General features: G+C 36.9%; 1 protein-coding gene across 3 annotated transcripts in view; it reads left to right on the top strand.

Moving 5' to 3' along the window:
• LOC126210515 (histone acetyltransferase KAT5-like) overlaps positions 1–25,052 on the top strand; it is a 148,972-nt gene that overhangs the window by 102,736 nt on the left and 21,184 nt on the right. The window contains exon 9 of one of the 3 annotated variants that reach the window (XM_049939759.1): positions 2,253–2,704. The exons of 1 other annotated variant lie outside the window; for it this stretch is intronic. In XM_049939759.1, coding sequence (XP_049795716.1) covers positions 2,253–2,511 — 259 coding nt within the window. In that variant the 3' untranslated portion in view covers positions 2,512–2,704. Of the gene's footprint in view, positions 1–2,252; positions 2,705–25,052 lie in introns of those variants that run through there. One more of the 3 variants, XM_049939761.1, reaches the window with a different exon arrangement.

Below are 25,052 nucleotides of genomic sequence, written 5' to 3'. Positions count from 1 at the left end.
AAGGTTAAGGGTGGGCCAACTCCATATTGAATTCCAGCATTACCGATGGAGGGCACCACGAACTTGTAAGTCATTTTCAGCTAGGTGCCTGGATACTTTTGATCACATAATTAGACTTAGCAGATAGGGTAAACAGACAGGGTATTCCACTGAAGTTTAGCTTAGCAAAGAGATAGACAGTACTTGACAAGTAGTGAGATCATCGAAGGTTGAGGATCCTCTTACCTATTTCATATTGAAGGTAGTATCTTATTGTGTAAAGTTCCGTGGAATGTCTTGGCCATTGACAAATGGACCAAGCATTTCCTTGTAAAAATGTATATAAAAAAGCATTTCCTTTTAGCCAGCAATGGCCATGAGTAGAGAGCATACATTTACATCCCAGAATACTTCGTGATGAATGTTTTATGAGCTATCCCAACCACCATCAAATGGTCCAAGCATTAGTTTCATGGAAGTATAACTTCAGCATTGGACAGATCATAACAATACTATGTATCAAGTTAAATAATTTAAATTTTTCTCAAAATGATAGTAGCATTAGATTATGTAGAGATTTTGACAATATTTAAACAGGAAAGAATAATTTGGCATAATGTCAGAACAGATCCATTGAAAAATTATATTAGTATGTAGACATTACCTAAAATAATAATTAGTAATGTAGCTTGACTGTAACAACTATCATGTGTGAAAAGTAAGGTGCTTAAGTTTCCGAATTTTCTTTTGTGTTTCTGGCTATCACTGTGTAAAATGTAAAGTTTAGACAGCAAATGGTTAACGCAAGTCTCGAGAAACTACTCCAAGAAAATAACTGTTCAGCAGAGCCCTTTTTTATTTTTACTTGTCAAATATTAACAATAGTAAGCAAAGTAGCAACATGTTTAAATTTTTCTTTGCTGTCTTAGTATTGATCAGTTAGCATAGGCAACAAGCAAGCATTCAAACAAGAAATAATCATGATATACAGTAAAGTATAAAAAAAAGGTCCCTATTTATTTACGTAGAAGTTTTAAAGTGGACTAATGAGTCTCATCTATAACCAAAACCAAGAACACAGTGGCAGCTCAGTTTATATTTTGCAATCAGTTCATTAAGGTAATGCCCCATTTAGATAATTATGGAACTATTGCCCACTTTTCTCAAGTCTGAATAATCCATCACATTTTTTATGAGCATTTATTAGAATGGTGAGACAGCTTTATTATAACTCATCATAAATCATTAACTTTTTATATAGTCAGCAACAATATATATTGTTAGTATTTCATATTCTCAGGCCAAAGCTGTCATTTACATAGTCATTTATTGAATTTCAAATACTAATGGCAGACCTATGTATCAACAACTTTGCAATAATTCTTAATGCAACCACCTTATTCAGTATATCATTATAAATGTCAGTATAAAACATTACAAACAGAGCCCAAAGAAATCCCTAATACATCCCTTCCCTAACATGTTCGTCATTAACGCAGACTACTTTACTAGAAATCCTCATTCATCATCATAATATCTGATGAATCATAAAATATGAAACTTCATGGCAGATTAAAACTGTGTGCCGGACCGAGACTCGAACTCAGGACCTTTGCCTTTTGCGGGCAAGTGCTCTACCGACTGAGCTACCCAAGCATGACTCACACCCCGTCCTCACAGCTTTAATTCCGTGAGTACCTCGTCTCCAACCTTCCAAACTTCATTCTGGAACCATAAATATCATTGTTGAACCCCCTATAAGTCACTGCAGAAAATCTCATCTTCAAAACTTCCTCTCAAATAAAAAATGCTTTAGCAATAATACATATATACTTCCTCCATAACAATAGCAATATCTCACTTATTTTGGCTAAGATTACTTCAGTTTCATCATTGAAGGTCTTGATAGTAGTTTCTATTTTTTTCCTTTCTTTAATCTTCAGCTGTGATTCTAATTGTTCACTAGTTTATCCTACTTTTGTGTTCAGATCTCTCATATTAACTTACATACAGTTCATCAATTCATGGAAGTTTGGCTTTTTCTTGACTTGCATCTGTATCATTTTGGCAATTCCCATTAATATATTCCCTAAAACGAAGTAAATTTTAAGATATGTTACAACTTACCTTCTTGTTTGCTGCGTAGTTTGGTGCGACAGTCCTCTGAAGTGTTTTTAGGAACTTTCATGTAATGTATACTTCTGCATGCTTATTCTTCCTTGGTAATTATGTGCTGCACATGTTTTCAACATGTAATATTTTTTATTCTTCAGATTCCATGGGTTCCATCAAGCAGATATTAACGCATACTGTATTTTATTGTTCTGTTCTGCAAGAAAGAAAACTGTTAAACTTCATAATCAATTGCATTATCTTAGTCATGGCTCCATGTGTATCTATCTTCCACTGTATAAGTTGTATTGTAGTCCTGACCTCATGATGTATCCCTGTAGGTACATCTCTTCAATTTCCAAGATTTCCATATCGTGTTTTGTTACACGTAGCACATTCATAAATATACCTTTAAATTAAGAAATTGCCAGTGGTGATTTGAAAAGCCAGCAATGTATTGTGAAAAGTTCCATAAAATGTGTTGATGCAGAGTTTAGCTGGCTGCTGCTATATGAGATAGTCCCATACAAATGATTAGTGAGGTAGATATTTGCATGTTCTATGGGTCATAACTGTGACCTCTTGCTATGGATGTGGACAGTCAGTTTTACAAACTCAGTACGCTTTCTCAGTGAAAATTATGGTGACATTCTACTTTCACAATCTGTCAGCAAATGCATTACATGCAGTTTAGTAACACGTAAAATTTCTCTGCTAATGCATTAAAATGTAGCAAATAACTCATAAATTTGATGTGACATAATAGGTAATGTGACATAATAGGTAATGTGACATAATAGGTAATGTGACATAATAGGTAATGTGACATAATAGGTAATGTGACATAATAGGTAATGTGACATAATAGGTAATGTGACATAATAGGTAATGTGACATAATAGGTAATGTGACATAATAGGTAATGTGACATAATAGGTAATGTGACATAATAGGTAATGTGACATAATAGGTAATGTGACATAAAAGCTAATGTTATTTTAAATTTCAAGAAGAATGCAATAATCCAGTCAAATTTTGAACAATGCTGTAGTTGCACTGCCATGATTGAAGAAGTTGGAACAGGTGGAGAAATATTCATGTCTTTGGTAAGGGCTGGTGCAACTTGCAGTGCATAGGCTGGTATTAAGAATGAGTTGAATGTGGAGGGAAAAAGGAGAAGCAAAAGTTGAGACCTTTCCTGTAAACTAAGTGTGCTATACGGGAACATTCCTATGGGGAGATTCTTTCTTAGATAAATGGAAGGAAATAGTTTACTGATAGATAAATCCGTTATCTGAGGCACTACAGTGTTTTAAGAAATGTCAAACTGGTTGTATTGAGGTATTAAATGACACTCATTACTTGTAGGCCTACATACAGTCAGTAAAGGCATACTGGAGAGTGATGCATATTGTCACAGAAGCATTAAAGCTTCATGGTGATGTAATATATTAATTATTCAGTACAATGTAAACAAAAATTCAGTTAGGCAACCACTAACCTCCAGATAATTGATCCAGTTGAAAAGACATCTAGGACAGGAAATGATTGTCGGCACCAAGCCTCATTCAGAATAATAGAAATCTTACTCACTTCCCACTACCTTTACTCTTTAATGGTTTGTGTTGTGGATAATGATAGTTCCCAGAAAAACATTCACAATACAAGACACAAAAATAATTTTCATGTTGACATTACCTCATCATTTAGCGTTCAGTTTGGAATTATGTACTTCAGTGATAAGATGGTCAGCCAGCTCCCTTCTTTCATAAGGCAAGCAACTATTTAAAAAGTAATTAGCCACTCTTTCTACAAAATATCTGATACTCTAGTCAATGATTGGAAATTCTTGTTAGCCCCATGGCATGCAGCGCTGTTTGTTGTAAAGCTGATTAGTAAGTAATGGTGTATCACAACAATGTAAATAATTCTTTTCTTTGAAAACTATAGGTACAGAACTTAATCATGTAAAAATTTAGTAGGAGATAAACAGCAGTACCCTATATAACTGAAGCATCTATTTTTTCCCCTTCTTCTTCAAATCAGTAATTTACATTTAAAAGCTATTAACTTTTATTTGATTCATTTCGTCACAGCCATCTGCACCTGGGAGACGACAATGTTTGCTGGGGTCTGACTGGCAATCCAATGCTATGTGTTCTGGGATTTTTCTTAAATAAGCCACCACAGTCTGTCCAAATACTTCTAGCTTAGGAGGCTCTGTTGTCTCTTTTACAATATCTTGTAATGCTGCTACTGCCTGAGATACAGCTTCAATTTTCTTACTCTGTTTCTTCAAATTACATTTCATTTCTCTGCAAATCCTCTTTGGGCTGTCTTGGGTCTGTGACGACCCTGGAGAATCAACCAAGCTACTATAACTTGCATCATCTATCAATTGAATACTGTTTGCGGTGTCTGCTTCTACTTCAATTGAATCGTCTCCATCTTGACTTGGTGTATCCTAAAAAAGTCAAAACAAATCAACGTTATATAGAACACATTGAACCAAAATAGTAATTGTGAATATTTTACAACATTGACAAATTTAAATCTTGCGGCATGTAGTATGTGAAGCATTTTTATGGCTTCCCACAAGAAAGATTTCTCACACACAACATATATTTTGCAAAAATATTTTTCTTGCACTCTAAATTATAATAAACCAGCCTGACAAAGATAAAGAATTTCAGCTACAGTTAATACACAAATACAATGTGATTACATGTACTAGAAAGGTTTGAATCCAGCCGCGAGGTAGCAATCGAATGACGTTATTTGATTGTGGAGAAGGCAAAATGGCGCAACCAAGTTCAACTTTTGTGGCGTGACAAAAGTTGCGCTTCTTAAATGGCGCCACCGAAAACTAGGAGTTCACACATGCAACTACAAAGCAACTGCAGTTCGCCATTAGCAGTGGCGATACTTTTGTTGCCTGTGTGAACCCGACTTCATAGAGTTAACTATGCTATCGTTAAGCCATTGCATAAAAAGGGGGATAGTCCTGATGCCAACAACTACCCACCCAATCTCACTTCTGACAGTGTTATCCAAAATTCTTGAAAAAGTAATGTATTCAAGAGTAGTTTCACATACATTTGTAAAAATGAAGTACTAACAAAATGTCAGTTTGGTTTTAATAAAAGGCTTTTCAACAGAAAATCCTATATATGCTTCCACTGATCAAATAATAAATGCTCTGAATAACTGAACGTCACCCGTTGGCATTTTTTGTGATTTTTCCAAAGGCTTTTTGACTGTGTAAATCATGAAATTCTTCTAGTTAAGCTCAAGTATTGTGGTATGAGTGGGGCAGTCTGCAAACTGGAAGAATGCAGAAGGTTTAAATAAACAGTACACATAATGTGCAAAAATCAGCAGATTCCTCAAACTGGGGAGGTATCAAGAGTGGTGTCCCACAGGGTTCGGTCTTGGGTGCCTTATTGTTCTTGATATATATCAATGACTTGCCACTCTATATTCATGAAGATGCAAAGTTAGTTCTTTTTGCTATATAGTGATCACACCCAACAGTCAAGAACTAACAGAGGACATTGTATGTAATGTCTTTCAGTAAATTATTAAGTGGTTCTCTGCAAATGGACTCTCACTGAGTTTCGAAAAAAAAAAAAAAAAAAAAAAAACAGTATTTACAGTCCTGTACCGTAAATGGCATAACACCATTAATAAATATATATGTTGAACAGAAATCTGTTGCTAAGGCAGAATATTCAAAATTTCTGGGTGTGTGCATTGATGAAAGATTGAATTGGAAGAAACATGTTGATGATCTGCTGAAATGTTAAGAGTTCAACTACTTATGCTATGAGGGTTATTGCAAATTTTGGTGCTAAACATATTAGTAAATTAGCTTACTACACCTATTTTCATTCCCTGCTTTCATATGGCATCATATTTTGCGGTAATTCTCAATTAAGGGAAAAAGTATTCATTGCACAAAAGCGTGTAATCAGAATAATAGCTGGAGCCCACACAAGATCATTTTGCAAACATATTTAAGTAACTAGGGATAGTCACAGTACCTTCACAATATATAAAATTTGATAGTAACCCATCCCAGTTCAAAAGCAATAGCAATGTGCATAGTTAAAACACTAGAAGAAAGGATGACCTTCACTATTCTGTTAAATCAGACTTTGGCACAAAAACTGTTGAATTATGCCACCACAAAAATCTTTGGTCATTTACCAAAAAGCATTAAAAGCCTTAATAGGTAGCCAGCCGGCACTTCAAAACAAATTAAAAGAATTTCTGAATGACAACTTCTTATACTCAATAGATGAATTTTTTTCATACAAAGTAATTCAAAAAAACTCAGTTATCTCATGTAAAGATACCTTTCATTAAACTGACACATTCCACATCATTACAAAGTATTGTATTCATGATCTACAGAACAAGTATTAATATAGTGTACTGTACTGTATCTTCTCGCTATAAGCATAAATACTTACATGAGTACTGCATTGAATCGTAGGTTAAACAAACTTTGAGTTTGCCAATATCCAATAGTGGTCTGTGTTCAGTAAATGCTTTCTTTGAAGTGTTAAATAAATACAGCAGCCAAGTAGTTAAAAATCAAGAGTAGAACATGGGTTGATGTGCCGTACCGTAGATTATCTAAATCACAGAACAACTACCTAGGCTAACAGGTTAAGCACAGATTTTAAAGAATTGCCTGTAAATATTTTAAAAGCTACATTGCATAAGCTACTAGTAAACAATGTTTATTATACAGTTGAATTTTTTGAAGATGAACGTACTGCTTTCTAACACACAATTTCTTCTTTTGCCTATTTCATGTAAAAGACATTACATTGATATAATAGATAGTGTAGAATTGTATGCTCTTGACTTTTGTCTTTTGCTTTAACGAGTCAAATGACAAAATTTTATCATCATCATCATTTGTTACAAAGTACAAGCTGACTTTACTGGACTAGTCTGCAGTGACTGCTCCTGCCTATTAATGATTAACAGTAGTAGTTTCACATCTCTGAATGGTATCTTAGTTGATGGGATCTAAGGAACATGATGCATTATTGGAGCATGAGAGGCAGAAAGACACTTCGGCAAGTAATATATCTATTTATTGTATTTTGAATACATTTTATTCAATAGTTACAGAAAATTACAAGTTAAATCATAGAGTCTTGCCATGGAACACTTCCCGTTATGAAGCATTGACAATATTGGTCCCTAACAAGTGCTGCTTCTCGTGAGTGATTGTTGCTTCCAAGACATGTCACTTCCTGAAACCCGGCAGTATGAATGTCCTTCCATGAACCTAGTTGTACTTCTCCTATGACAAGGTCTTCATTATCAGGCAGGCCTCAAGTGAGATACGAAGTTGATGTTCTGCGCAACCAGTTGTGCAATGCACTGCCTCACTTCGTGACAAAGATCTTCGAAGCAGATCAGCACAGATATGTCTGTAGTTAGTTGACGAAGTAGTATCGGCTGTCGTCAACAGATGACAGAGCAACACAATTTTACCTAGAGAGCCTATATAGTGAGGTGACCATATTTTCTAGACTCAAATTCGGGACATTAACATATTTCCTAGGCCCAAATCCGAGACACATTATAAATTTTTTAAAATAGGCTATATTTATTTATTTATTATATGAGGAGGAGGTTTCAATTAAATGTAATAAATACAAAATGTAAATTAAATTTGTTACAAAGAAAAGCACATTTACATTTTATCCCTTCTAAAATGAATGAGTGTGATCAGGGCAACTGTATTTATCAGTGCTGTGAATTTTCTTTATCAATTCTGTATTTTTCAACAACATATGAAAAAACTCGACACAAGTTTCATCATAATTTATTCTACTTACTAACATTGCTTTCATGATTTCTACAGCCAACTGTGTTTTGTCACTTGTCCATATATTGTTCATGTGGGGAAAATACCCTTTCAGTAGCAGTATTACTGCCAGGAAGCAGAAAAGAAACTCCACTAGCTTGAGTACATTTGCGAATGGCACATGATTCTGGCTGAAATGAGAAATCATCTCAACCCATCTTTGACCTGGAACAGTGTTCTTAGCAGTCCATTCAATGATTTTCTCAGTGGTTACTTTTGTGTTAGAAGAACCAACACCATGTTACAAGTGGAGGCCAAAATGCATTTTAGTTCATGCAGGCTGGCGTGAGGAGGGAAGAACTATACTGACGCGAGGTCTGGAACATGACAAGGAATGAGAATTCAGAAAGCGGACGTAATTAGTTTGATACTTAACTTCAATCCATTAATGATGAACTTCACTCTTGACGGTACATGATTCACAATATTATCTGTTCAGAATACATTCTTGAAGATAGTAATTATAGTAACTGAATATGGCGCCTTGCTAGGTCGTAGCAAATGACGTAGCTGAAGGCTATGCTAAACTGTCGTCTCTGCAAATGAGAGCGTATATAGACAGTGGACCATCGCTAGCAAAGTCGGCTGTACAACTGGGCGAGTGCTAGGGAGTCTCTCTAGACTAGACTTGCCGTGTGGCGACGCTCGGTCTGCAATCACTGATAGTACCGACACACGGGTCCGATGTATACTAACGGACCGTGGCCGATTTAAAGGCTACCGCCTAGCAAGTGTGATGTCTGGCGGTGACACCACAGTTACAAACTGTTTGACACTGATATACTCATCATACATAACATTTTCTGCAAACTCAACATATGGCACAGTTTCGCTTACTAGAGAAGTAGTTCTTTCAGTGTCATCCCATACCGGTATTTGATTCAAGGTAACCCAATTGTAGCAGTCCAAGTTCAGGAAACTTTTTTCAGTCCACTTTTTTTAAAAGTAGGATAGAGCAGTTTCATAGAAAAATAATACAGCACCATGAAAACTCTTTACCTCTGCTGGAAGCAGACCTACCCCTGTTTCAAGAGTTTCAAAAATTGTTTTAACTCTTTAGGGAAGGAACTGGTCTTCAATTTTGGACTGCAATGTAGTTTTCAACTTACTAATACAATCAGCCACTTCAAATATAGTGACTGTCTGTCCTTCAGCTTTTTTAACTGCTTCATGAAATGATGAAACCTGACTGTGAACAAACTATAGCCATACTTCAGACAAAGGGTTTTGAAAGAAGTTTTGAAGTAACAATGGACACTTCAGATTGGAAGTATGATTTTAGTGGTTTAAACATTTTGATGACTCGCTCAACAGCAGACAACAGTGCTAACCATCTTGTTTGAGCATAACCCAAAATCATTGCAAAATCTGTTTCAACAAAGCTGCAAAAGTCCTTCAGAGTTTCAACTCTCACAATGTATGATATGAAATACAGAAATATATAGGAAACTACCATTTCTATATCTACAGGCAAAATATCAGTAGCTGCTCGAACAGTATTATGCAGTATATGAGCAGCACACAACCAACCTCTTATCAGTCTATGACCGAGTTCCACTTGTACAGGGTGGCGCAGGGAAACGGGCAATTTCGAAATAACGTCATTTCCGTGAATAAATTCATAAAACTAGTAATTTATTAACGAAAGTGAATGTATTCAGTATGCCATTATTCAGTATGTCTTTACGATCAAAATGTCCAAAAGTGTCTCTTTACTTTTTAAAGATGACATCGGAATGATGTGCTCCCATTCGGCGTTCACACTCTTAACAACCTGTTGTGAAAACTCTGGAATGCGCGGTGTAGCAAATCTTGGGGAATGGCAGTGATTTCGCTTTCAATGTTCTCCTTCAGTTCATGGATTATTGCAGGACGTGTACGGTGCACCTTGCCTTTAAGATATCCCCACAGGAAGAAGTCGCACACACTAAGATCAGGGGATCTCACAGGCCATGCAATGTCACCGTTATATGAAATAATGTGTCTTCCAAACAATTGACGAACTGCTGCCATCGATTGTCGAGCAGTGTGTGACGTGGCTCCGTCCTGCTGAAACCACATGTTTTCGACGTTAAGATTAAGCTCGTACAGTCTCGGTGTAAAGAATGTTTGAAGCATTTCAACATATCGAGCGGATGTTACTGTCACTGCACTACTATCCTCACGTTCAAAAAAATAAGGGCCGATAACACCATGACATGATACAGCACACCATATTGTGACCTTGGCGCTATGTAGTGGTCGCTGGTGAAACTCTCAAGGATTGTCCTGTGTCCAGTAACGAAAATTCTGTTTGTTCACAAATCCGTTCAGGTGGAAATGGGCTTCGTCTGATATCCAAAAGTTACCAAGGAAATTCGCGTCCTCGTTGATTTTAGCCAATATCTGGCCACTAAACTCCATACGTGACGCTGGGTCTCGTTCATGTAAGTGTTGCACAATCTGCAACTTATAGGGATGAAAGTCTAATTCGTGCAGTATTCTTTGTAAGCTTCGTCGCTTAATCCCTAGCAAAGATGCATGCTGTCAAACGGAACGGCGAGGACTTCTCTCAGTTGCAGCTGCAATGTTCTCTGGGGTACGTACCGTTGGAATGCCACCTGGAGGTTTCTTTTTCAAGGCAGATCCTGTTTCTTCAAAATTACGCACCCACGTTGTAATCACATGCGCAGATGGGACACGTCCATGACGTCCAAGCTGGTAATGCTGTCGAAATGTTCTCTGCGCGGCAGTCGCACTATCACCATTTTTGAAAAACGCTCTCACAGCTACTGCACGTTCCGCACCAGGCCAATTCTCCATGATTACTAAATGGCAATGCATTCACATCAGTTGTGCAAAGTTTCGAACATCTGCCGGTGCTACAGTGCTGCCTACTGTAACGTTCAAAATTTCCCATTCCCCTGCGCCACCCTGTAGTTTAGTAAAAACATTATTCTGACCTTTTCTGTCAGCACCTCCAAAATTGCAATTAGTGTTATCAGCACACAGTCCAACAACTTTTTCTTCTAGGCTGTTTTTTCTGAGGCTGTCTGTTAAATAGCCACTCACAATAGTAGATGTTGCCCAGGCAATGATTTTAATTGTAATAATCTTACTTTTACACCAGTTTTATAATCAAAATGTCTGACGAGGATAGGAAAGACCTTAATCTCTTTGTGGTTAGATACATCAGTCAGAAGTGAAATAAATGTCACTTTTTCTAAATCATGTCGCAACATATCTAATGCATGAGGAGCTAACACATTCACAATTATGGCCTCTGTTTTTGTACGTGCACAACAAAATTTAGGCTCTAATGTCGCTTGAAGAAGCTTCGGTGTACAATCCATAGATCTGAAACTATGATTGTGCTGAATTGTATGATACGCAAAAACGCCCTCAGTTGCAACTAACCTCTCCTCCTGACCACAAAGTTTCTCTGATGTAAAAAATGACTTTAACCCTTTGTCACACATTTTCAATTTTCAAAATAAAAATTTGAAATTTGGCATACTTATTAACCACTTTTTTAATATAATTTTGAATACAAAATTGCCTAATTTGGATCATCCGGAAGCTGTATTTGGATCATCCTATATATAGGACACGGTGACTGGTGTTTTACTTTCTGTTGCCTCCTTCTTATACTCTGACCATGAATTAGTTACTGCTACATCCAATCCATGAATGAACATTCTTAGATTCCTCTTCTTGGACCTTTTGTTAGGAATAGTAACAATATGTAAACAATATCTATAGGTAGAAATTACATAAAATTAAGTAATTTTTTTTATTAGTAAAAAAAGTATATATTATTTTGTGTGGAATTGTGTAAAACAGTTTCTGTTTTTGGATATGCACAAATGTATATTGCACTTTGAACACAAAAAATAAGTTTTCCCTTTGCAGCTCTCATTCTTACACCCATCTTGGGTATTTTTTGTGCTCACTTCCGGTAGGTGGTTCATTTGGTCATACCGTACATCCATCACTGGCTTGATAGCTGCAATCCGTGATGCAGTGGCCCAGAAGGTGATGCCTCATCGCTGGATGGCCTTCCTCTCTTCTTGGCAGGGGTTTTACCTCCAATTATGAGGGCTTCAGCGACATACTGTCTGAAATGGATAAGGTCCATGGTATCTTCGTTTGTAACTTGTTGGCTGGCAGCCTCCTCCTTATACTCTGACCATGAATTAGTTACTGCTAGATCCAATCCGTGAGTGAACATTCTTAGAGTCCACTTCTTGGATCTAATGAATGTTCTGTACAGTGACAAGAGGAAATCTAGTTTGTCAACTCCTCCCATGCTGGCATTTGTACAGTTGAACACATTCAGGCCTGGGAATGTCTATATACTTTCGTTGTCTCTTGTCCCAATGACGACATGTGTCAGCACTACCTTTTCCAATAAAGTTTGATCCTAAGGTGACGCATGAGTTGTCAAACCATTTGGTCAGTATAACACCATCCATGCTAAAAACTTCATCCACTGATCCTTGGGGCAATTTCTTCATTTCAGAATCAGATTTAAATGGAGGTTTCATAAACCTATTGGTTCGAATAGTCCCTACAGCATAAATATTTTTCTTCAACAAGCACTGAAAAAGCAAATAAGTACTAAAGAAGTTGTCAGAATATACCTGACAAAATGGTGTATTTATTCTCTCTGATAATTCCATTACTATTGCTGCCCCCAAGCCCAAACTGAATATTGCGGCTTTATTGGAGTGGTATAGCCTTCATATATAATAAAGTCGAACATGGTTCCACTCTCACCACATAAAACAAAAATCTTTACACCCCATTTTGTTGGTTTATTGCGTATGTATTGTTTTACGTCTAGTGAACCTTTGAATGGAACCATTTGTTCGTCAATACTTAGTTTGGATTCAATTTCTAGTTCACTGCATCTTTTTCGGATGGTGTTGTAGATAGGACGAACTTTCCAGAACCTGTCCTTGTTGTCTGGCTTTTCCTTGTCTCTTACAACATGAAAGCACATTGTTAATTTAAAAAATCTGTTGAGTGAAATCCCAGAATCAGCTATGAGAGGAATCTGGAATCGTGGCTCCCAATACATGCGTACTCTTGGATACCCTAGATTACCCATAGCTAAATGGATCCTTAGAAAAATCTTCATCTCATGTACTGTTGTTGGAGCATAGTTGGCAATATTGTTGTGCACCGCATAATAATTTGTACAAAGGTCATCTGGTATGTACTGATGAAAAATTTCAAGAGGATTCAATGTCGCAGGTACTTCATTTTCTCCTTGCTGCTCAAAGTGGTTTCTAACAGCTGAATCATATTCTCCTCTCAACCATTTCACATTCATTTTCTCGGCCAAATTCATGTTTTTAAAATATTGTATTTGGAATTCTTTTAATGTTGGACACGTAAATGGAATTTCTTCTCCATCATCTTCACCCAGATGTTCTACAACGTCAGTTCTACCAACCTGTGAACGAAGTCTCATTTGCAGTTGTGGGTAACTTCACATTAGACTTCATTATACGAAGGTTATTCTCCACAATTTCTACTGTATACAGGACCGGTACATTAGTGTAAAGGTTAGTAATGTCGAACGATATTAACTTTGTCTCCTGATTACATTCCAAATATTTTATTTTATTAATCAGTGATTGGCTATTCATTATTGAATAATTGTTCTGAAATACGTATGATTTTTTAATCTTGTTGTGAAGGAACCTGGCTAAATTGTAATATCCGCTACTAATACTATTTACTATTGGATGGATAGGGTGGTTTATTTTATGTACTTTGAATTGAGAACGAAGTTTGGGAGTCTGGGGGTTCATGTTTATCAGCTTTTTCTTTTGAAAGGGCTTTAGCAAATGTTTAGCCCCATTTACAGCACATCTAATTTCTTTTTGTAGACCGGGAGTAGGGTTGTCCTCTATTTCAGATACATTATTAGGAGACAAAGTTAATATCGTTCGACATTACACTAATGTACCGGTCCTGTATACAGTAGAAATTGTGGAGAATAACCATCGTACCTATAAAAAGTATATAACAGACGAACAGATTACTGATCTCGTACGTTTGTTGTCATTGCTAGTAAAATATAACTACTTAGAGTTTAATGGCAAACTGTATAAACAACTTGATGGCCTAGCAATGGGTAATCCGCTAGCCAGAATTTTAGCTGACATATTCATCAATTCGCTCGAAGACAAATTCTTCAGTAGGTACGACTCTACAGAATTAGGTATTTTATCCTATTCGCGACACTTAGATGACATTTTGATTATATACAATGGCACCAATGAAGGAGTAGGTAAACGGTTCAATTTGTTCAATAACCTCCATGAAAAAAATTAGTTTCACTTGTCAGTTACAAAATGAACGCCGCGAGTTAAATTTCCTAGATCTGAAGTTGGCGATAATAGAGAATAAAATAATTTTTGACATTTTTCAAAAACCGGCGAGTACTGATCATACCGTACCTGCAGACTCGACACACCCTCAGTCTATCATAAGAAAGCTTTCTTTCATTCAGCAATTCACCGTGCTGCGGTTACTTCCTTATCACCAGAAAAACTGCAAAAAGAAACTGATGTAATTAAGACAATAGCATTTAATAACGGCTATGAACCCACATTAGTGGAAAACATCCTTAAAGAAAAAGCTAAAGGAGGAGTCACCACTTTAGGTACTGGTCAAACTAATAATAATGATAAAAAGTACATCTCAATATCCTTTTTAGGTAACATATCGTATAGGATTCAGAATCTCTTAACTAAAAAATACGGCTGCAAGGTTGCTTTCTCCCACAAAAATAATTTACAAAAAAATTTAATTCATAATCTAAAATCTTCAGACGAACCTTTACATGGCTCAGGGGTATATAAAATTTCCTGTAATATATGTCCAGCATTTTATATTGGACAGACAGGCAGAGCTTTCAACGTGAGTTACAAAAAACATCTTTTAGGCAAAAAAGACACTAATGTGCAAAATTCAACATTTGCAGAACATCTTTTCATAACAGGGCATAACCCCAAAGAATTAAATGAAATGACAATTCTGCATAGAGAAAAGAAGGGAGAAAACTTGATGTCTTGGAAGAACTTGAAATTTTCAGGCGCACACCAAATAAAGATGACATGTTGAATGAACAAGTACAGTTAAAAATAGAAATTTCTTTAATGCTTTTAAACCAGAGCTCTCAGTTTTATGATACTTATAATCCAGGTTCTCTCCTCCTTTTCAGAAACATTATTTTACCTCTGTTAAGTTACGCTCATTACTAACACACCAGATGACCTCTGTGCCCTAGTTATGCAAGCAGTCTTTTCAAATTTTGTGTCATATAATGAACTGATGTTCTTCATTACGTATGTAATTCCAGTCGTATTTAACTCTGATTCTACCTGTGCTACGTAAAACGTAGCGAACTTTGTACTATTTTATTCCGTTTGAAACCCATTTATAAATGTTACTCAATAATTTGTAAAATTAATTTTTGTTAAAAGCTATATTGGCTATACGTATGATTTACTTCAGAAAATGTGTAATATATAAAACTGTTTTGCTCACGTTACTAGTAGCCCACTTGTGGCGCGCCCTACATTACGTTTACTTGGCAGTGTGACTAATTGCCACACAGTCAGTCTCCTCACACCACACCGGTGTTACTTATGTCTTAATGTTTGACTTTTTGAAGAACACTATGTCTTATATTTTAATGTATGACTTGAGCAACTCAGCTCTTAAATCATTGTACATCCTTGATGATATGTTCTTCATGTAAGTACTATTTGTTTCACACTCGTTTACATTATGTAAACTTTAATTAGATAAGAAATTTAATCTGACATATTCATTTTAGGTAATTACCTTACTTTCTGATGAAGTCACACTTACAGGTGACGAAACCTGGTGAAGGTATATAGAAAATCTATGCAACCGGTTGGTAGATTTTTACATATAGAAAATCTATGCAACCGGTTGGTAGATTTTTACATATTTTTCAAAAAACTCAGAGAAATAGTTTTTCTGTGATGTTAGACAGAGGAAAACTGAACCTTTGCACCTTATTTTGGTTTTATTCGTGCAGCCACTGTTCTTACATCTCATGCCATTTTTCAACTCAGTCATTTTTGGTAAATGGGTTACAGAAGGTGAAGGTGATTGTGGCGGCAATAATCTTCGCCTTTTAGGAGTTGACTCCTCACCATCTTCATCAGAATGTTGTTCCTCTTGGCCCCTTAACAAATGTTCAGCAGTTCTAATTTTGAAATCAAGGTACTGCAGGATATTCTTCTTTGGCTCGTCGTTCTTAATTCGGTCACTTCTGTACTGAATCCAGCTATTTGCAATTCCCAGATCTATGAAGTGAAAAGTAGTTTTTACGGGCCACTTTTTGGTTCCGGTGCAGATCCTGTAAAAACTCATCATTGTGTCAATCAGGTCTATGCCACCCATATTTTTATTGTAGCAGCTGATTACTGCTGGATGGGGAACCTGAATGTATCTCCGATCTTTTTTTGACCACCTTTTACATTGACCCATAGGGTTCTTCCCAACCTTCGTCGATTCAGTTATGACTGGCTTTTGGTCATACCATTTTACAACAGAAACGTGTTTGTCTTTTTTCACTGTCTGGTCAACAGACCCACATCCTTGATTTGTAAGAATCTTGTCTGCTGTCAGATGGACTGCTCTGGGTATTCTTGATTTCATGATTGTTCAAATGGCAGGCAAGTTTTTTTCAGCCAATGATTCCAGTAAAGGAACAGAGGCAAAATATCTATCAAAGAACACGTGTGTTCCATCTGGAAGACTCTGGCAAAGCCTGAGGACTGCTGAGGCTCCTATTCCTTGTTTTAATTGTTGACCAATAGCTTCTGACACCGGCATCCAGTTGATTGTACAGATGGGGAATACTGTCTTGGGATATGTTATTCTACACCTGTTTGAACTATTCATGTAGTTCTGTACCAGTTGTTCGTTGATGAGTCACACGAGTATCTTCTCATCCCATCATATGCCACACGTGCTTGATTGGAGACAAGTCCAGAGATAGTGCTGGCCAGGGAGGTTGCTGCATGTCTTACACAGCATATTGAGTTTCATGGGCAGTGTTTGGGTGAGCATTATCCTCTTGGAACAATACATTACCTTCCTTTGCAAGAATGGCAAAAGAACAGGTCTAACATCGTGCACATACCAAGTGCTGGTTAGCCTCCAGAAACACCAAAGATGAACAAGAGTTTTAACTTATCGCACTCTGGACCGTAAGGCTTGGAGTGGGGTGAATTATGTCTTGAATTATGTCTTGGACGAATGCACTCTACGACACAGTGGTCACCAGATGTATCCAGAAGCTTTTGAAGATCAGTTTATTTTGCTAATTTGATAGGATTCAGTGTGTGTTTTCGTTCAAGCTCAGGAAATCTTGGAAATTGTTTGCCCAATGTTTCCTTAGGTTTAAGATCTTTTTCGGCAAAAACCATGGGTGCGCTGAAAGAATCTTTAAAAAGTAAAGTAAAAGGATTTTTCTTTTCCACCAAAAGTCATGTTTTGTATTCCTGGTACCTTTCAGACGAGTTATTTGTCTGAAGAACCTTTCAAGTTACAGAAGAATCCTGTATATAAACTACTAGAAATTTGCTGGTGGCCTGTACTGCAACTGTTACAGCAATATCCTGGTCACACTTCATAAATAAATGACCTGCTACCAAAAACAGCCATCCACACAATCAGTTGGGGTGCTGGCTACAACATAACACCAAAACCTAATGATTATAGCACTCATATTTTGTCCTCCACAGTTGCTGCTAAATGTGACAATGTGTTCGACAGTAGATGACGAGTTTTCAGTATATTTTAGTAAGCAGGATGGAATTTCCTGACAACTTTGCTCAGCTTGACCTTCATACCAAATGAACATTGTGACCATAGAAGTTTTTAAATCATGGGTGCAAAAATTGTATGTCCACTACTGTCTGCAATGAAACATATTGCTGCAGGTGAGTACTGAGGTTGGGAGAGTCATCTCTAAATCAAAATGCGTGACTGCAGTAGTCTTATCATCTCTAAAATGTTAGACTGCATTAGTTTTTGCTCGCTTTGCAGCTTCTGTTTTTGTCAGATGAATATCCTTCTGAATTTTGGGTGCACAAACATTTTTATAGCCATGCTTTAACAGGTTTTCCAGTCTGTCACAAGTTGTGCATGGATCAGTGTGAGGTTTTGAACATAAGATTAAAATGGTTTGCAAATATACAGGGTGTTCCAAAAAGAAAGAACAGATATCAGTTGTTTATTACAGACAAACTATCAAAGATAGAAACACATTTGTGCATGCCATTGGATAGAAGAAGGTTCAGAGTTTTTATGTTCACACAGACACTGTATCATACACTGAATATGAGCACCCTGCATTGCTTGAGAAACATTAAAACTGTAGTCCACTTTATTCGATACTTGAATCAGGTCCCTGTTTATTGAGTTGACAGCCTCAACAATTCAGTTTCTCAACTCTTGAAGAGTAGCTGTGTGGCAGTCGCTGCGCTCCTCTTGATTATTGGTAATATTACTTGTGATAACCCAACTCGATAGATCATCAGACTTCGTATGGCACGACTGCACATGGGTGCGACAGATTGTACGCAATGACCTGTATCTTGGTGCCTGGAGTTTACAACCTTAACGCTATGTTTATATAAGTAAATTTTTAAAAGCGCATTATTGCGCAACAACACATTTTTCCCGTAAATACTCTTCTCATTCTGCATCTTTTTAATATGAACCACTCCATAAGACGTTGTTTTGATAATGTATTTTTAAATAATTAATAACTTTTATTGCACTTAGTAATTTGTCTTGGCCTGCTCACGTGCGATATGTCTGCTGCCTTCCTACCCCACAATTTGAATGCTCATTGTTCTTTCTTCCCACGGCAAGCTAGGCTATTCCGTTTGGGCTACCTGAGTGAATCCCCACCTTGCTACTTTTGTAAAATTAACTTACACATTTACTTATATCCTGTTTACTGTCATACATTGTTTTTCCATCAGTCCATATTAATTACCTTTTTTATTCATTTAATTATTATCTATATCCCATAAAAACTGTTGAATATTTACTAGGGAATACTCGTCGTATAGTAATGTTTGCAGTACCGTTCACCTTTTGGCCGCTCGATGGCTCTCCTTGCCTGTCTCCAATCACTCCTGCCAGCTTGTGCCATTCCTGTACACTAATACTACTGCTCTCAGCACTTGTAGCGTCTTGTAGCATCTTAGCTGCCATAGGTGGGTCAAACACTGTCTTTTGTGTATCCCCACTGAAAAAAAATCGCACGGTGTAAGGTCTGATGACCTGGAAGGCTAAATCAGTGAACAAGATCTTGGTGCCCACCTCTCCCAATCCAATGTTGTGGGGTGATGTTGTTAAGGGAACACTGCAACTCCAGGTGAAAGTGAGTTGGGACATAAAAATGAAAATGTTGGAATCTTAATGAAGTTGCGGGAACACCAATTTTGCAGCATGTCCAGGTATGCCATTCTTGTCACATTTTCCTCTGCAAAAGAGAAGGTTCCATAAACTTTATGAACAGAAATGGCTCAAAACCTACTCAATTTCAGTGAGTCATTCATGTTTGACAGTGGTGCCAGCAATCTGTGACCACCAAATTCTTATAATATGGGGGCTTACTGATGTAATGCCAATTCATCCAAAAAGATGAGTCATTTGGAATAAGTGTCCTTTCAATTTTCCTAGCGAGTTGAAATGTGAAATTCATACCTTCTGTTATGGTTGCCGGGAAGCGATTGTTTCAGTAACTGCAACTTTTAAGGCTTGAAGTGCAGGTACTATTTTAGAACATGGCACACCATTTTTGAAGAAGTTGACGTTCCTAGTCTGCCCCTCTTGTCGTCTTCCAAGGGCTCCATGTGAACACATCTGGGATACACTCGACATTTTAATCAGAAGTGTGTCGCTGACCAATGTACAAGAATTTATAAACCATCTATTTGTGCAGGGGCTGCTTCCTGCAGAATCGACGGTGGAATGCACATTGAACTTATACAGTGCATAGAATTACTGCAAATTTCAACACAACAGATGATTTCTCCTGTGATGTAGTCACCACTTTGCTATAAACCAACAGTGCAGTTGTTTGAAAACCTAGAACACAACTCTGTCCAGTGACGTGTGCAATGTGTAATTCCCCCCTTGTCCTTCCTTCTTCTATCTATTGTCCACATAAAACAATGTCCAGTCCAAGTAAAAGTCCAAGCAAAGTCTTTTACAAAGATTTGAGAAGAGCAAAGATTACAATAAGCTTTCAAGTTTACTTACCTTGTCATGCTGAGATGACTCCAGTGCTTCTTGTCTAGGGGTCTGATTCTTGAAGCTGAAAATGTAACATCAGGTCCTCATGGTTGGTTTGAACTAAATAAATTGGAAGATCGTTGCTGCAGATTTTTTTTTACGTAAATGTATTTTCCACTGATTTTCTCACATTGTAGTATATCATACAGTATTTTGATTTTTCACATTAACAAAGACGAAATTACATTGTCCCCAGCTATTAGACAAAAATACGTCCAATCACATCAGAGGCAAGCTTTGACTCTCCCTCTCTGCGGAAACAACAATATTTCAAAGGGTTTACAACTTTTCTTAACAAATGAATTCCCATTAGTTTTCATTACATTTTTTTTTTTATTCCAATTTTGGCCGTCTAGGGACCGCGTTAAACAACTATTTTTCAATGTACATTTCTCCTATTGCGCTCCTCCTCTTTTCTCTTCTGCCAATATGTCTTCATCCTCTCTCTGTGCTGCTCCCTTCGGTCTTCTGTCCACACTGTTCCTCCAGTTCTTCTCTTCTTCACTTCAAATCCTTCAAAATGTTGAATTTTGTCTCTCATTAAGTCTCTGTTGGTTATATCATCTTCTCCTATACCCATCTCCTCTAAGTCTGCTTTGACTTCTTTGAACCAGGTAATTTGGGTTCTTGTCAAAAAACATGAATATTTTCTTTGTCAGCCTTTCATCATTCATTCTTTTCAAATGGGCGTAAAAGCTTACTCTTCTCTTCCTCATAGTATCTCCCACTTTCTCAATTTTGTCATACACTTCTCTATTACTTCTAAGCTTCCAAGTCCCATTCTCAAACCTCGGCCCAAGTACTCTTCTAATGATTTTTCGCTCCTTTTTTGCTATAGCTTCCATTTCCTTGTTAGTGTTCATTGCTAAACATTCAGATGCATACAGACACTCTGGCTTAATCACAGTGTTGTAGTGCCTTATTTTTGCGTTAATTGATACTGACTTCTTGTTGTACACATTCTTTGTTAGCTGGAATGCCATTTCCATTTTTCTTGTTCTTGTTTTATTTCCTTCTTTATCTGAAGCATTGGGCTGGATGATTTCCCCTAAATATTTGAAATTAGAAACCTTCTTTATCTGGCCATACTTTGTAATCATATTGTTCGGTGCCTCTTTTACATTGGTTAGGTACTTTCTTTTCAAAGGAGATTTTCAGTCCTGCTTTTTCTGCTGTTTCATTCAGAATATTGATCTGTTTGACTGCTTCTTCCAAACTTCCTGCCAGAATCGCTAAGTCATCAGCAAAAGCGAGGCAATCTACTTCTAATCCATCTTTTATTCTTCCTAATCTGATTTTTTGTATTCCTTCTTCAGTCGTTTTCTTCCTCCACTCTCTAATAACTTTTTCTAACACACAGTTGAATAGGGTAGGTGACAACCCATCTCCTTGTCTTAATCCTGTTCTGATTTTGAATGGTCTGGATACCTCACCACGGAACTTTACTTTTGCATAGGTATCCGTAAGTGTTTCTTTGACGATCGCGACTGTTTTCTTGTCTGCTCCAAACTCCCTAAGGATGTTAACCAAGGTTGTTCTGTCAACGGAGTCGTACGCCTTCTTGAAGTCAACAAACGTGATAAAGATGTCTTTTCCTCTTAATCGTCTATATTTAATAATTAACTTCAAGTTTAAAATTTGCTCCACACAAGATCTTCCCTTCCTAAAGCCTGCTTGGTATTCACCAATTTCTTGATCAAGTTGTTTCTCCAATCTGTTTTGTAGGGCCTTAGATAGAATTTTATACATTACCGGAAGTAAAGATATCCCTCTGTAGTTATTTGCATCGGTTTTATCCCCTTTCTTGAAGATGGGGTGGATTAATGCAGTTTTTCATTCTTCCGGTATACGTTCCGTTCTCCAAATCTCATTGATTATTCCCAGTAGTTTTTCTCGAGTTGTATTATCCACACTTTTCCACATTTCTGCAATTATCGTGTCTTCCCCTGGTGCTTTATTGTTCTTAAGGTTTTTAATTATTTCTCTGATTTCTATGAGGCATGGGGGTTCAGAATTATTGTTTACTGTGTTTGGGGTGTTGGCTGGTAATTTTTCAATAGGTTCCTGACAGTTGAGGAGGTGTTCAAAATATTTTGCTAATATTTCACAATTTTCTTCATTATTCATTGCCAGTTTTCCACTGGTATCTTTAAAACACAGATTTGGTGCTACATATTTTTGTAGTTTCTGTCTGAATGTGCTGTAGAAGGATCTGTTATTGTTTCTCTTAAAATCTTTATCCATTTGTATAAGTTGGTTCTTTTCAAATAGTCTTTTTACTGATCTAATGAGTTTTGCTGTAGAAGATCTTTGCTGTTTGAACTCCAGGTAGTCATCACTTTTGGTTGAGTGCCATTTCTTCCATGCCTTCATCCTTTGTTCTATTGCTTCCTCACATATCTCATCCCACCATTCGTGTTTCTTTCTCTTTTTCATTTTTGCGACTTCTTGAGCAGATCTTATCATTCCTTCTTTTATATCTTCCCATTTATCCGAACATATAACTATGTTTTGACAGAATTCTTCTCTTTTCTCTTTCAAGATGTTTGCGTCTATCTTTTGAGTTTTCCTGTTTTGTATTTGTTTCTTTCTTTGTGGTATGACATTTAATTTGATTGTCGATAAGTAGTGGTCAGGTACAATGTTTGCCCCTTTCCGAACTCTCACATTCATTATTTCTTTTTGATTATAGTGTGTGATGGCTATGTGATCTATCTGGAACTCTCCAATACTTGTGTTTGGTGATTTCCATGTTTTCTGTTTCTTAGGAGGTTTTTTGAAATTTGTAGACATTAATTTTAAGTTATGACCCTTGCATAGTTCTATTAATCTTTCTCCATTTCTGTTTGTCCTTTTGTGAGCCGGGTAGTTTCCTACTGTTTTTTTTGTATTTTTTTTTCTTGGCCTATTTGTGCATTGAAGTCCCCAAACAGTATTTTCACATTTTATGTTGGGATTTTAGAAAGTTCGTGGTCTAGAGATTCCCAGTATGTATCTACTTTCTGAGGGTTTTTCTTATTGTCATTGTTGATGGGTGCGTGGCAATTAATAAGTGTATAGGTTTTATTTAGGGTGCGGAATGTGAGAAAAGACAAGCGTTCATTAGATGACTGGAAGTCGGTTATTGACTTTACCCAGTTAGATTTCACGATGAAGCCTGTTCCAAGGTGGGGAAGGCCTCTTCCACATGGGTTCCGGCCTTTCTTTCCTTTAAATATCCTGTATCCTTCATAATCCATTAAATCTTCATCTGTAAATCTGGTTTCCTGCAGCGCACATATTTGGATTTTATATACCTTCAAGACTTTGGTGAGCTGCTTCAGTTTTCCCGGCTTCAAGAGCGAGTTAATATTTGCTTCAAGAGAGAGTTAATATTTAGGGTTCCAAAGAAATGTACATTGTTTTTCTTCAGTTTAGAGGATTTTGAATTTCTTGAACGACATGGTGCTTCAGGCTCTCCAGAATCCTTAGGCCTGATTGCGCTGCTGTTAGCGGCGGAGGATTGGTTACCTCCTGGAGTAGATCTATCTAGAGAAATTGACATCATGTATAGTTGTTTGAAATTCAGGGGGGAGATGGCTTTTTGGGCCATTCCGAGGTTAAAACTGGGATTGTAAGTTCCAGAGTGTGTGTTCAGCCGCTCCTAACATGGAGAACAGACGCTGTTTGTAGCCGCTCCTCTAGGAGTTCAGACGCTACATTTCGTTAGTTTTTGGTCCGCCCTGGGTATTTGATTTCCCCAGTACCACCTATATCTAAGAGGCATTCCCCTATCCGCCACCTGGGGAGGCGCCCCAGAAATAAACACGATAAACAGTACAGGATTGCATAATTAATAATAGAAATTTTAAGTGTGCAAATAATTTGTAATTTCAAATCTTTCTAAAAAAAATAATAATTTTAACTGTGCATTCAGAACTAGTACTTATCGATTGTAACATTTAAACTAAAACATTTCATAAAGTAATTCCTTCTCATAAATTTTAACTTGAAATATAACACACTGTGTATAAAATTATGTGAAAGTTTCCAGAAAAGCAATTAAGATACTATTTTTAGTATTTTGGGCAGGTCAATATTATTGGTATTGACAACTACTGTTGACGGAAAGTGATGCTAGAGGAGGATGTCCCTTCACAACATCCCCTTCACATAATATGGAAGTAAAGTGTTTACAATATTTTGTGACCACCTATAAGGTTTGCCAAACAGTGTACAAAATGATGGCGGCAAAAGATAGAACACAGATTGTGAAAGTTAAATTCCAAAACAACAAGAAAATTTTAGGTTGTATAGCCATCACTTCCTTTTGTGACCACCTATAAGGTTTGCCAAACAGTGTACAAAATGATGGCAGCAAAAGATAGAACACAGATTGTGAAAGTTAAATTCCAAAACAACAAGAAAATTTTAGGTTGTATAGCCATCACTTCCCTATGAACATAAGTATAGGTTACCTTACAAAAAACTGAAAAAGGTATAGAAGGAAATACACAGATTCTGAAAAATTTCTGATTACAGCGAACATAGTTCTTCTTGCTTACAATTTGTCTATAGTCCTAATGTGTGAAACTTGAGTAGTGAAATGGCAAAATTAACATAAAATTACAGACAAAATTTACATGAAGTTCCTCTAACAAATCTAGCTTCGTACGTAATGGTCTAATCTTGTGTAATCTTTAAGTCTCCTTGAGCATTGCAATGAATGAGGTTTAAG

The sequence above is a fragment of the Schistocerca nitens genome, chromosome 10 (assembly GCF_023898315.1).
Source record: "Schistocerca nitens isolate TAMUIC-IGC-003100 chromosome 10, iqSchNite1.1, whole genome shotgun sequence".
NCBI lineage: Eukaryota > Metazoa > Arthropoda > Insecta > Orthoptera > Acrididae > Schistocerca > Schistocerca nitens.
The sequence above is the reverse complement of the archived record's forward strand: the minus strand, read 5'-3'. Positions and strand labels throughout refer to the sequence as shown.